This window comes from Engraulis encrasicolus, chromosome 3 (assembly GCF_034702125.1).
Source record: "Engraulis encrasicolus isolate BLACKSEA-1 chromosome 3, IST_EnEncr_1.0, whole genome shotgun sequence".
Lineage (NCBI taxonomy): Eukaryota > Metazoa > Chordata > Actinopteri > Clupeiformes > Engraulidae > Engraulis > Engraulis encrasicolus.
The window spans coordinates 49053360-49067015 of record NC_085859.1 but is presented as its reverse complement, the minus strand read 5'-3'; the positions used below and the strand labels follow the sequence as shown (position 1 = coordinate 49067015).

Below are 13656 nucleotides of genomic sequence, written 5' to 3'. Positions count from 1 at the left end.
GCAACCGATTCCAAGGAATTTGAACACAAGGAAAAGGTTCTCAACCAGAAACGGCTTTTGATACCCATCCCTACCTGGGGGTGCTGACAAATGTCTGAGTAGAAACTGAAGACCACCAGCTCATCTTCCCCCTCAACCCGCTGGGGTGGACATTCAATGCATGTCTTGTGCATCCAACGGGTGAACATCTGAAAAAAATACAAGACAGATGTGGGGAAAAAACAAAACATGTGGATAGGGGACAGTTACTCTTGACGAAAGGAAAATAAACAACAAACAGCAAGGTCAACATTTCGCGATTGTAATGCTATATTTGCCTATTTTATATTTATGGTATTTTTGGTATTTACCTTTGTGCTTTCCACACAGTCTCGAACACACTGCATAATCAGTTTGTAGACCTCATTGCTCTTTGGATGTAACATAATCTCAGGGGCAGAGAGGATTGTTTCAATTTGGAATAGAGGCACGTTACCAAGTAGAGCTGAGTTGAACATCTGGATATTCCTGAAGAACAAATAATAAAACGCAATCACATAAAACACACACACACACACACACACACACACACACACACACACACACACACACACACACACACACACACACACACACACACACGCGCGCGCACACACACACACACATTCCATCATTATCCAGAAGCTGGAGGAAAAGCAGGAGGAACTATAAAATGGCTTGCAGCCCCAGCTTACCAGAGCACCATCTTGACGAGGCTGTTGAAGACCTTGCGCTCCCAGTAAGCGTAGTATTGTGCCATGCGTTTGGCTTTGCCACTGTTGGTTTGCATGATGAGAGACTCCATCTTGGTGAGCAAGGGACCGATGGCTGTGTATCGCCTGCTCAACTGGTTCACGTCCTTGGCCCGCTCCCTTTCCATCTTCTCAAAGAACTCCTTCACCCCTGTGAAAGACGACACAATATTGTCAATGAAGCCAAGAAAATGAGGAAAGGTTGATCTGTGTGCAGTGTGCAGACCAAGCTTTCCCCTCTGTTTGCTTAGTAGCACCTCCAAAAGGTTACTTTGGATGCACACACCCTCTCGAAAACAAAAGAAGCATACACATTACTTGGCATTAAATAAACCTACCAAACACACAAATGTAGTTAAGTGCAAAGATTTGTACCAACTAAACAAAACAAAACTGCTAGCCTCATTGCCTCATTTCACCTCATTGTTTTTAAACAAGGAAAGAACCGGCTCAAGAGATCAAGTCCTACCCGTATTCTCAACAACAAAATGTATCATAGGTTTTCAGCAAGGGGCAGCCATTCCAGACATTGTTTAATACACATTGTTACTCCTTACATAGCAGTATCTCAAATGGCATGATGCGATTTCTTCATGACACTTCATGAAAAGAGAGATGTGAAAAATTACAGCAGACACTGATTACAGCAGACATTGATTTGATAGTGAATCAAATCAATGGACATCCCACCTGGCAGGTCTCCAGTTTTGTCCATGGCAGGAAACTTGAAGAGGTTTGCAGACTCAATGTAGTTGAGTTTGCTGTCAATGTCTCTTTCATTTTTCTGAATCTGGTTTACAAGTGACTCAAATTTCGAGGTTGCTTGGGTGCCACGATTGATGAATTCAGAAATACCTGGGGGGTGAATTAGATTGACATTAAACAACACATTGCAACACATTCCGATTAAATGGTTCAAACCATTACTGCTTTATGGAGGGGGTTTCAGACCGTGACACGGTTAACACAGTTTTCGTGGACACAAATTTCATGTATAATGGAAAGGATAGTGGTCTTTCTGACAGTTTTGTCATATTGTGATGATTACTGTGAATCAACATTTGCAATCATCTTGGGCAAAACAAGTTTCTTTACATGCTAATATGAAGACTGAATCTGACATTTGGAAAACAGGACGGCATGAAAACACCCAAAACCAGTATTGAATATTCATTCTTGGTGAGGGAAATAATGCCATGTCTACACTTTCTGTATTATATGAAAGATAAATGTGTGCTAATGTTCAAAACATCATTGGATGCAGTTAATAGTTAGTGGCATTGGCAAATAAAATCCATGGACTTAAAAGCACAGCCGAATCGTAGAATCACTCTTAAGTGTGTTACCTCAATTTAGGTTATTTAACCAACTAAGTGATAAAGTTAGAGGAAAGATTGCACGATGCATTCAAATTTCATTGTAAAGGTCATCAGCCAGTACTGCGGCCCTGAGGAGGGTGCATGGCATCCTGGTTGAGAAACACTGATTTACACTATACGTTTGACCCTTCAACTGTACTGATGGATGTTAAATGTTAAAAAATGTAACAAATAAGGAATATCTACCCAGAGCATTCCAGTTGAGCCTTTTGAATCCAGCACGCATCACCCGCCGAAGCTCATGGATCTGCTCCAGTAGAAGATAAAACTCTGCATCATTCAGAGAATCCATCAGTGAGTGGTATCGATTCACAAGGCTCTTCAATCCATCCTCATATCTGAAGGAATGAAGGAAAACGAACAGGGCAATTGGTAGAATTGGTCAAACAAGCAAGCCTATGCCTGTCCAAAAGTAAATGAGTGATCATGCTTCAAGCATTAACAACGTGTGATATCTGCCTCATCATACCTTGATGACTTTTTAGCCCTTTGCACTGTGAAGTCAAACAAGTTCCATTTTGAAGCAAAGCAGGATAAGTTAATACAACTTGGGGCCCACTTGAAATTTCGGGGTCCACTTGAAATTTTCACAAATGTTGGGGACCAACCTCTGACCCAACAAGCAATACAACACAACTAAATAGTATACAGCAAAGCACACAAAACTAGTTTGATTTTAGAAAATTATTATATAAGCACCACATGGAATAGCTTCAGGGCCCATCAGTGGACCCCAGCCCACAGCTTGAGAATCACTGTTCTACATCATTGGATGCATTAATCAATTATCTGCTCCAAATGCATTAAAATGTTCAGTGTTCAAAGGTGTCTGAGATCCCATCATTTATAAGAGCCCATGACCACTGCAGTCATACCTGAGGAACTTGTCCTCCTGAAGAGAGACATTGCGGGCTAACTCCGGAATGGCGTAGCCCAGCTGCTCCATATACTTTGTCTCAGAAATTATTTCTTTTAATTCAGGAGCAAAGTTCACCATGTAACGAATCCCCCTCTCCATGTTGTCATCGCTGGGGGACACCTTTTCAAAAATAACAAAACTTAAATTTAATGTTTTTAAATGTCTAAAAGTCTTAATTTTAGAAGACTTAAAGTTGTATCTTAAATTAAAAACTTTAGTTACATGTGCATTGTCTGAGTACAACTTCAAGAGAAAAGAAGTAAAGACTAACCATAGTAAGGAGCATGATTAACAAACACAACAAATAGCTACAACAGCATGCTTGAGAGTTACCATCACAAAAATAGTCTATGGTGGCAGATGACTGGTTAATGAGTTCAGTACAAGCCAGAAAATCAATGTGTCTTTAAACCTCTTTTCTTTTCACAAAAAAGCAAGATAGCTGAGGATTTATGTTGAACTACAGTACTCACACAGTCAGAGTCTACAGCAGTTGCGTTTCCACTGCTGACCACAGTCAACAAGGTGCGCTTCATTAGTAACGGCAGGGTGAGTTCAGTTTCCTCGCGCCAGGACTCATATTTCTTCACTTCGTAGTCCCTCATACGCATCCCCACCTCCAGGTATTTGGCTTTCACCTTTCACAGGAGGAAAAAAACCAAAAAAAATGTACGCATATATTTAAGGTAGTAGTAGTATAAAGTAGTACTAGCTTTTTTGTCTCAGTATGGGCTATTATTTGCAGCGTACAGTTGCAAACACACACACACACACACACACACACACACACACACACACACACACACACACACACACACACACACACACACACACACACACACACACACACACACACACACACACACACACACTTCTACAGTTCAGACACATAATGAACGTGATAGAAATAAGATGAGCAAATTATAAAATATGAACTAGGTATATCCCAGGCAGTGCATGACGGGTTCAGATGCAAAGGCAAAGTGTGCGTTTACAAAGAATAGAACACTGTATTTCCGTAAATTCACTCAACTTAAAAACCAATCACCGTATTTTGTTTGGGCTTGACTTCTAATTGATAATACTTACTGTAAGTATTTGTTATTGAGAATACTTGGGGAAAATGCTGTTAAAAATCAATTGTGCAGATTTTGTATTGGCTTTTAGAGAAATGTACATCTGATCCCTTCATATACAGATCCTTTGCAAAAAAAACTGAATATCAGTGTGTTTGCAAACATACAGCAATTCCATCCATAAATTATAGAGTTGGAGCATTGGAGTTATGGATACCCAGATTACCTGTCATCTTTCGGCTGCTGTAAGTTGCTCTTTTAGTTTAGTGTCCCTCAAATTACTCTTGATAATACCTCATTGATTCTCAATGGGGTTTTAGCTCTGGAGATTTATGCCCATACCACCGAAGGTTACCAGACCCAAAAACAAAAAAGAGACCTGACAGCAAGTATCAAGGATTCCTGGGCTTCCCAAACTCCTATGCAATGCCACTGCAGTTTACCTCAATGCTATGGCGCATCATGGCAGTGAGCAACTCAAAAGAGATTCCTAACCAAGTATTGAACATTTACATGTAGTTTAGAAGTTTAGTTCAGACATTTTCATTGATTTGGTGACAATGATCTTAACTTCTTTCTTTTTTCTGAAAAAGTGGTGATTTCATCACAGTAGTATTTTTCATCAATTTTAGCAGGAAGCCCAACATATGTAAAAGTTAACAAATAAATACTTAGAATAGTTTAAAATGTGGTCTGTGAATCTATAATCTATGGCAGCTGAACAAGTTTGATGCTTCTGTAACACTTTATTTTAGGGATACATCTATAAGCACTAATACATACAATGTGCCTGTATAAGTAACTTGTAAGGCATGTACAAACCAAAATCAAACATTTGTTAGGCATGTATTCGCAAATGTCTTGTTCATGCACAATAAGGGATTTATTACCAATTTAACCTTAGTAAGGACCTACAGTAGTAGGCCTTAGCGTTTGCTTAGTACATGCCTTACAAGTTACTTATGCAGGCATTAACATTGTATGTATTAGTGCTTATAGATGTATCCCTAAAATAAAGTGTTACGGATGCTTCTATTATATTATATATTTTTGGAAGGGACCTGTATTTGTATGCTATCCTCATCAAAGTCTCCTACCATTTCGAGTTTTGCATCTGATCTCTTCATACAGTTAGGGCCATAAATATTTGGACACCTGCACAATTTTCATGTTTTTGGTGCTGTACACCATCCCAATGGATTTGAAATGAAACAAACGAGATGCACATTAACAGCAGACTTTCAGCTTTAATATGGGGGTGTTTGCGTCCAAATCGAGTGAACTGTGAAGGAATTATGACATTTTCTATCAGTGCCACCCCATTTTTAAGGGACCAAAAGTAATTGGACAGTCTAGTATTTATACATCAAACTTTTGATTTTTAATTATTTGGTTGAAAATACTTTCCAGTCAGTTACAGCCTGTAATTTGCAATCCATAGACATCAATAGACACTGGGTTTTATCCCTGGTGATGCTATGGTGAGCTCTCTATTGCAACAGTCTTCAGTTCCTGCTTATTCTTAGGGTATTTCCCTTCAGTTTTGCCTCCAGCAAGTGAAATGCTTTGCTCAACCGTACTCAGGTGAGGTGATTGACTGGGCCATTGAATAATATTCCACTTTTTGTCATCCACTGCATTTGTCTTCCATGTCTGCCGGGTAATTTGGTGTTGCTCTGGTATTTCTTTTTTCCAACATTCTGAACTCTTGAATTAATCATATTCAATGTTTCCCCATCTCTCAAATGGGTTTGTTTTGATTTTTTTCCACCTTATGATGGCTTGCATCACTGATGGTGACAGATGGACTTTGGATCTGATGGATATTCCGTAAAAATATATGGAAATGCAAATGGAACACTTCAAATGAACTCTAAGACCTTGTATTGACATCTTGGTGATGGTGTAGTATGGGAATAACACACATCTGACTGGAAAATAGCTGAGAAGCCTACTGTCCAATTACTTTTGATCCCTTGAAAAGTGGGCAACACACACAAAAAACATTGCTATTTCATTCCTGTTTATGCAATATGGATTTTAACACCCTCACATTAACGCTGAAAGTCTACAGTTAATGCACAGCTTGTTTGTTTTACTTCAAATCCATTGTGGTGGGGTATAGGGTGGAAAATGATGATAATTCTGTTGCTGTCCAAATATTTCTGGCCCTAACTGTATATGCGTATGCTATGCTAGTCGAAGTCTCCTACCATTTTGCCTTGTTCACTCTCCAGCATCTCCTCCACCTCCAGGAAGCGAATGATGGTGTTCTTGATCCTGTAGAAGAGAGAGCGCTCCCAGTAGATGGCCCCTGCCACAGGCGGCTGGTTCTTGTTGAGAGGGGGGCTGTCCTTGTGTTTCAGGAAGATATCATTGATGATGTCCACCTGTGGAGCATAGTTAGCCATCAGCTCAGTAAGGATGAGTAAAAGTGATGCTTTCACATGTTATAGAATAAAATAGCAAAGCCATAAGAAACGCCAAGCCTATAGAGGACAGGGCCTGGTTGAATATGTTGGAAACCCCACAGCATCAGGAATTAAAATAATTATGACCAAATATAAATCCACATACCTCTTTGCAGTACTGTGTCAGAATATCATTAAATTTCTGCATCATTTGATTGTTGATGGCTTCTCTGGAGCGAATGTGCTTGAATTTCAGCAGCATGTCAAAAGCTGCTGCTGCCGATCTCAGAGTTTTGAAGGACTGATCGATGAAGTTGATGGCCTCTCCCTCGATAGCCTTGGTAAACAAGATGCAAAACAAACCACTTAAATCACTCACACTTACATCTTTCAATCCGTACATAATGCCATTGACCCTGTGTATTATCTGATATTTGTTAGTATTAACTTACTTTAAAAATGAATGTGCAAAACTTAGTGGTTGCCATTTTTCGAACTTTCTACAAACTTTCTACAATGAAGAAAATATGATGATGGTAACAGACATCATCTCGGTTGTCAGCCTTTGGCTTCTTGCCTTTGGCCGAACCACACCCGTGACGATGTCCGTTACCATCATCCTGACACCGAGGGTTATATTGTTTGAGTATAGAATCACACAGCACAGTGAAAACAACCCATGAACAACTCCTTTACCTACCTGAACTTTGGTCTTGAAGTCTTGCATGACCATTTTCCAGCTGCCCATCTTGCGGATATTAAAGGGATCAAAGTTAAGCTCTTGAATGGGCACGACCAAACTATTGACCCAGCCTAGCACGTCATCAATCCGCTTTGGGTCACCAGTCACTGCTTTGAGTTCTGGCCCAAAGATGTTATGGAACTCTTCCAGAATCTGGACAAAGGAATGTACACAGTACCAAGAATGGGTTAAGTTTTGTGAAGGCAAAGTCTTTGTGCATCTTTGACATCAGCAACATCAAAATAGTCATGGTGAAATGGGAAAAGCCTTTGAAAGCATTACACAAGAATCATACAATTACGTTGACATTTTTAAATCAACTTCTCTTGTTTACCATATACAAGATTCTGTGAACGTTTAAATTTTCTCCCAGGTCTTAACATTTACTGTCAATATTTTGGCTTTTAAAATGTTCAGAAGAACTGACCTGGAGGATATTGTAAAGGTCTTGGCATATAGAGGCCATGTAGTCAGTTTTCTCAAAAAGTTTTTTGCGGTCAAACTCCCAGCGCGGGTCTCGACCTGAAACCTCGATCCTTGATCGCACGTCAAAATAGCAGGCCTTCCACTGGTCCAGCACCTGCTTGCCATCCAGGGTTTTGGCCTTGGCTACTTCCCTCTTGTCTCTGTACATTAAAGTAAGGCGTACAGTAGATCGCCATGTTAGATGTTCTTGTTATTAAGTCAAGAGAGGCCAGACTACGATCAGAAAACGGATATAGAAACAATGATAGAGAACACTAAGGCTGTTTATATAGTGATTAAGAGTTTGAATAACAAAGATGAGAAGAACAGCATTTAAGACAGAAACGCACACGGTGTAACAGATATGACATTGCAGTACATTCACTTGGTAACAACCTAATAGTTTTTGAATGAGGCCCCGCCGAGTTTTGTGCTGCACATAAAAGTGGTACTCTACCTCCAGTATGGAAATGTGACTCTGTCCCTGTTGAAGTTTGAAATGTGCGTCCACTTATTTACCCAATCACTAATGGCCGTGACAGGTAATCTGCTCATATGTAATGCATCATCAACCCCCTCCCCAGTTCACCTTGCAACACAAGTAAGCTACTGGTGGAAGACTCTAGCCAGAGGTAACGTGGAGGGAAATGTGAGTGGAAATTTGTGGATGACAAGGTCAGGCTTGCATCGAAGGCAGATAAGATTAACACAAATGAGGTATACACAGATATGCCTTCACATCATTTTACATTTCCATTGAACATTACAGTACACCTACTTGAAAATGATGCGCACATTCACCACGCGCGCCACTCGCTCAGACAGTTCCCAGGCGATCCTCTCCATGAGGGGGACCATGCGCTCGTCTGTGTTGTAATGACTGGAGATGATCCACACCATACGCAGCCCATTCATCATCGGAGGGATGGTGTCTAAGATCACGCTGAAATCCACTCCCGTAGCTAAATTCTGAACAGCAGAACAGCATTGATACATCAGTTCGTCTGTTCTACCAGGAATGCCACAACAGCTTTTTAAGTTAACTAGATGACTCTGGTACCTTCTTTCTCTTTAGGATTTACCTTCAGTGTAGCATAAATGAGAAAGTTGGCTTGATTGATTACTTTTCTTTAGCATTCATAGAGCCTGTAGGAGGGTGGCGGGGAACGCTACATCAAAATGTCCTAGTCACTAAATTCTTCAAAAGTCAGGTTTTTTTTTAAATGGTGTCTCAGTTAAATTAACAGAACATGGTAATTGCATGTGGTCAGTTTTAAAGGTGTACTGTGAAATATTTTTAGCAGTTTCTTTCCAGAATTCATGCTGCCCTTTCACAAATGTAACCTTTTTCTCAAATACTTACCGTACCACCACCATCAGATTCTAAGTTTTCATTATGAATTGCACTTTTCATACATGAAAAGGTGGATCTTCTTTATGTCCGCCATTTTGAATTTACAGAAATAGAATTTTTTAGCTGCAAAACGAACAGTACTTTGGTCACAGTAGTAAATATTAATTTATCATTAGCAAATATTCATAAAAAGATCAAATTTGGCAATAGGCAGCATAGTTTCCATGGGCAGCATGGTTGAGATACCTACTCTGGCCACCATCCTACACAGTACCTTTGAGGCCTGTTATGACGGTTTAGACATGGTATGTAACCTGGCTACAGTGGGCAGCATTACACATAACCAGGGCCGAGTTTAGGCTATTTTTGAGTGGGGCCACGGCCCCACCGTGACTTGGCTCGGCCCCACTAGCTCAGGAGCCTTTTAAAATATTATTTGTGAATTGTATTGGAAATGAATGCAAGTGCGCAGTCGCTTCGTCCCTGCGCAATATTCTGCTGCGACTGCCTCGTCTGGCAACCCTGTGTATGAGCTTCAGGAAAGGTCTTGTGAGGAGTCTGCTACACCTCTTCTGATTGGTTTGCATCTTCATGCAATTGCTTCCCGCCAGAGTTGTGTTCAGTTATGATTTTTGCGAAGTAGTTTCTGGTAGTTTCTGGATTTGTCATACGGCCGAGGCAGAACCCAAATCCGCGCATATTCTTGTGATGAGATGGTATGGAGCACACTACACACAATAAAGTGGTGTAGGCTACTGTAGTGCTATGCGGACTATGATAACATTGATTGTCATCATAACTGGCATATTTTTGTAAGCTGGTAAACGTTGGTTAAAAAAAAGTGTTGCAATGAAAGACCATTAACATCGTCAACTCAACTAACAAATTCTTTGTTTAGAGCAGTTGTATTTTTCTGTATACTTTACCTTGAAGTGCCTCTCCAGTGTGCTAAGGAACCTTACGTTCTCAATAGATTCCACGTGGTACTTGCTGAGTTCCGTCAGAGTGAGTTCCAGGTTTTGTACTGTCACAGGGTCCGCCCGTGACATCACGTCAAGAATCTTCTTGACTGCTGTCAATTTCAGCTGCTCGCTCAGGGCACTCAAGATGGCCGCCCGTTCCCGCCAGAAGTCTATCTCTGCCATTGGTCCTGGTGCCTAATAAAAGAAGCGAAATGAGAATTGTAACAGTCATCTTTTGAGCGTTTTTTACACACACACACACACACACACACACACACACACACACACACACACACACAGACACACACACTTAGGGCTATGTCTGGAAGTGAACACACATTTGTATTCTTTTCCTGTACAGCACCTGCAAAGTATACAGTAATTACCGATTTGGAATTTACTCCACCCTTGTACATTTCTGCGCCCCAGTTTCTGTGGACTTCAGTTGTAAGTTTTTAGTCCAATCTACGAATGTCTTACCATACTAATAAGAGCATAGGGACTTCAAATGGTTTATTAAAACATGTTATAACATAAATGTATATCATGTTATTTCTTGTTTGAAACAACAGAACCTAACATACAATTAAATAAATCACAAACCTGTGGTTTCTTCCTTTGCTGTTCCTCGATGACAATGGTGATTTGGGTTTGCCAGTTCATCACACACTGCTCAAGTTTTTCTACGATCTCACGGTTGGCTAGGAGTATCTCCACCGATGCCTCCAGGCCAAACTCAGGAATATGCAACTTGATCTCACCTGTAAAGAAAAAGGATAGGTAATGGACAAAGTGATGTAACTGCATTGAGGTCAGCTGCTTGCAGTACAATCAGAACCAATCCTTTCAAACTTGAAAAGAGCTCCCGCTTCCTAGCCTGATAAACCAGACTAAATGTGAGATTAAATGTGTTTAGTCTGGCCCCGATGAATGACACATTAAGAGATTGTTGATGGAAACAACCTGTTGTTTTTCAAGCTGTGTCTGTGCCTACTGGTCAACGCTTTTTTGTCACTCAAAACCCTGTCCGCTTTGCATCCAAAGATTCAAAACAAATCAAAACAAGTGTCCTGCGTTGTGATTCATCCGCCAGATTCAGGGCATTGGGGCATTGTCCGAGGCTAGACCCACTCGCAGGCAAAAGTAATTTTGGCCGCTGGCGGGTGGGGCTCGTTTACTAGTCTACCTGCTTCCCACTTGAGATCAGTGCTATATGATCCAGACCTTACCTCTGTATAAAATTAGTAAAAGGGCATGATAAGAGTAAGGCCAGGCTAGTGAAACTAAAACCATAATTAGGAGTTGAATGCATCTACCTCTCATCAAAACAGAACGTTTCATGCTTATCTCAAATGTGGTGTAAAAGTACTTTACTTCTTCTGACAATTTAGTAAAAGTCACGAGTAAAGTACAGAGATACATGAAACCTGTACTCAAGTACAGCACTTAGTAAGTAAATGTGTACTTAAAATGTGAAAGCAAAATGTAAAAAGTAAATGTACTTACTGTCCAACACTGTAAAATGAATTATTGCCCCAGGGTAAAGAAACAAACTTTTTTTTATAAATTGCACAGCACTAATAGTAATGAGTAACATTGTAATCTAAACACATAACCCATGAATGTTTTTTTGCTAAAATCTGCAGAAGGGTTAGCTTGAAATCAGCTGGAACAAACTGGTAGTTCAGAGTTATGTGCCAGTTAACAAATGCAAAAAAGTCACACTGGCTTGATAAAAGCAGATATAGACATGCACACGAACACTGTACAATAAATTCATGATATATATACAGGTATATGGTCATCTGAAAATAAATATGCAGTTTGGCATGTCACACAGGTGTTTTTTCAGGCGCCCAAATACAATTATTTACTTATGGAAGGAGAAAGCTAAGAAGGCACAAAGACACAAAGTTATTTAAAGTATAAGATTGTGGCCAGAGTAGGTATTGCAACTATGCTGCTCATTGAAACTGTGCTGTCTATACATGGGTTCTAAATTTTGTTTATAACTTGACTGCGCGAACCTAGCTGCACACAACTCAACCGCTAATCGTTGGAAACCGCTGTCGGTCAAAAAATTAGCTCACGTGGTTGGCTGCCAGAATCTTTCCCCTCCTAATAACATTGTGTTGATAAACACTGACAACCCATGTATTGTCAAATTTGATCTTTTCATGAATAATAATAAATAATAATCCAATATTTACTAGCATGACCAAAGGACGGTAAGCTTTGCAGCTAAAAATGCCCATTTCTGGAAATTTAAAATGGCGGACCATGGAGAATATCAACCTTTTCATGTATGCACAATGCAATTGCCCCAGTCATAATGCATACTTAGAACTTAATGGTGGTGCTAAGTGTTTGTTAAAAAAAAATCACATTTGTGAATGGACAGCGTGAATTCTGGAAAAAAATACTAAAAATATTACACATTGTGCACCTTTAAGTTAAAATGTATTCAACAATAATATTTTTTTAAATCAGTATCCAGAAAGAAGTAAAGCATTGCTCTCTCACCTTCCAGCTGAGCATTGGCAACATGGCTAAGGAGTGCTGTTGTATGCAGCTCATCCTCCAAAAACATATCTATCCAGGTACAGCATAGCCACTCACCTTCCAGCTGTTGCAGGGTCCTGTCGATGTGGCCAAGGAATTTCTGTGTGCTATTGAGCAGCTCATCCCTGATCATGATGGATCCGCGTGTCTCGGCAGGCTGGTTTTCTTCCATACTCTGCTCTAGGGCATCCTTGCCCAAAGACTTCCTCTGCTGGTAGCCGCCATTGGAAAGCTTCATTTGGTTAAATGACAGTAGCGGCATGTACACCTACAACACAGAATACAGTACAATACAATGCAATAGGGTACAGTCACACAGACAACCAATGGGTACAGGATGGAACAGATTTAAATAATCAATATAACATATGACAAAATGCAATATTAAACAATACATTACAATGACTGCACCAGCCCCCCTCCTATCACTACACATTTTAAGTATTCTTCTGACAAAACTGCCATCCTAGGTCTGCTAGGACTCCATCAGAGCCTATCAACTAACCATAACTCACTTCCCTCAGTGGTGCACAGACAACTTTCTGGGACTAAATGTGGCAAAAACAAACGATTATTCATAACGCACACACCCCTCCTGTTCTGCCCCCCACCTCCATCCACAATCCAAAGGGTGGAAAAGGCCAGCTCATTTATGTGGTAGAAGAGCCGTTCAGCAACCAGAGGGTTGCAGGTTCGAGACCTGCTCTGCCTGACCCCATTGATGTGTCCTTGAGCAAGACACTTAACTCCAAGTTGCTCCCGGTGGCAGGGTGGTACCCTGCGTGGCAAGCACTGTCACTGGTGTGTGAATGTGAATGGATGAATGTGAGGCATACAATGCAAAGCGTTTTGAGTGCTCAAAAGGAGCGCAGGGTATATACACCGACCTTGAAGTCAAATTTACTACTATTTAATACCTTTTTTTCACTACCTTTAGATCATTTTTACAACCATCACGGCACTTTGCTGTGACTCTTAAGAAGACATTTTTTTGGAAAAAGATAACCAAAAGGAAG

At 40.4% G+C, this 13656-nt stretch overlaps 1 protein-coding gene across 1 annotated transcript in view; it reads right to left on the bottom strand.

Moving 5' to 3' along the window:
• dnah10 (dynein axonemal heavy chain 10) overlaps positions 1–13656 on the bottom strand; it is a 72624-nt gene that overhangs the window by 56872 nt on the left and 2096 nt on the right. Inside the window, exons 3-17 of the mRNA XM_063195603.1 lie at positions 12698–12908; positions 10682–10839; positions 10043–10273; positions 8541–8731; positions 7725–7923; positions 7256–7450; positions 6722–6892; positions 6358–6534; positions 3542–3706; positions 3025–3188; positions 2336–2487; positions 1461–1625; positions 714–921; positions 351–507; positions 75–188 (exon numbers count right to left, since the gene is read on the bottom strand). Coding sequence (XP_063051673.1) covers positions 75–188; positions 351–507; positions 714–921; positions 1461–1625; positions 2336–2487; positions 3025–3188; positions 3542–3706; positions 6358–6534; positions 6722–6892; positions 7256–7450; positions 7725–7923; positions 8541–8731; positions 10043–10273; positions 10682–10839; positions 12698–12908 — 2658 coding nt within the window. The remainder of the gene's footprint in view (positions 1–74; positions 189–350; positions 508–713; positions 922–1460; positions 1626–2335; positions 2488–3024; positions 3189–3541; positions 3707–6357; positions 6535–6721; positions 6893–7255; positions 7451–7724; positions 7924–8540; positions 8732–10042; positions 10274–10681; positions 10840–12697; positions 12909–13656) is intronic.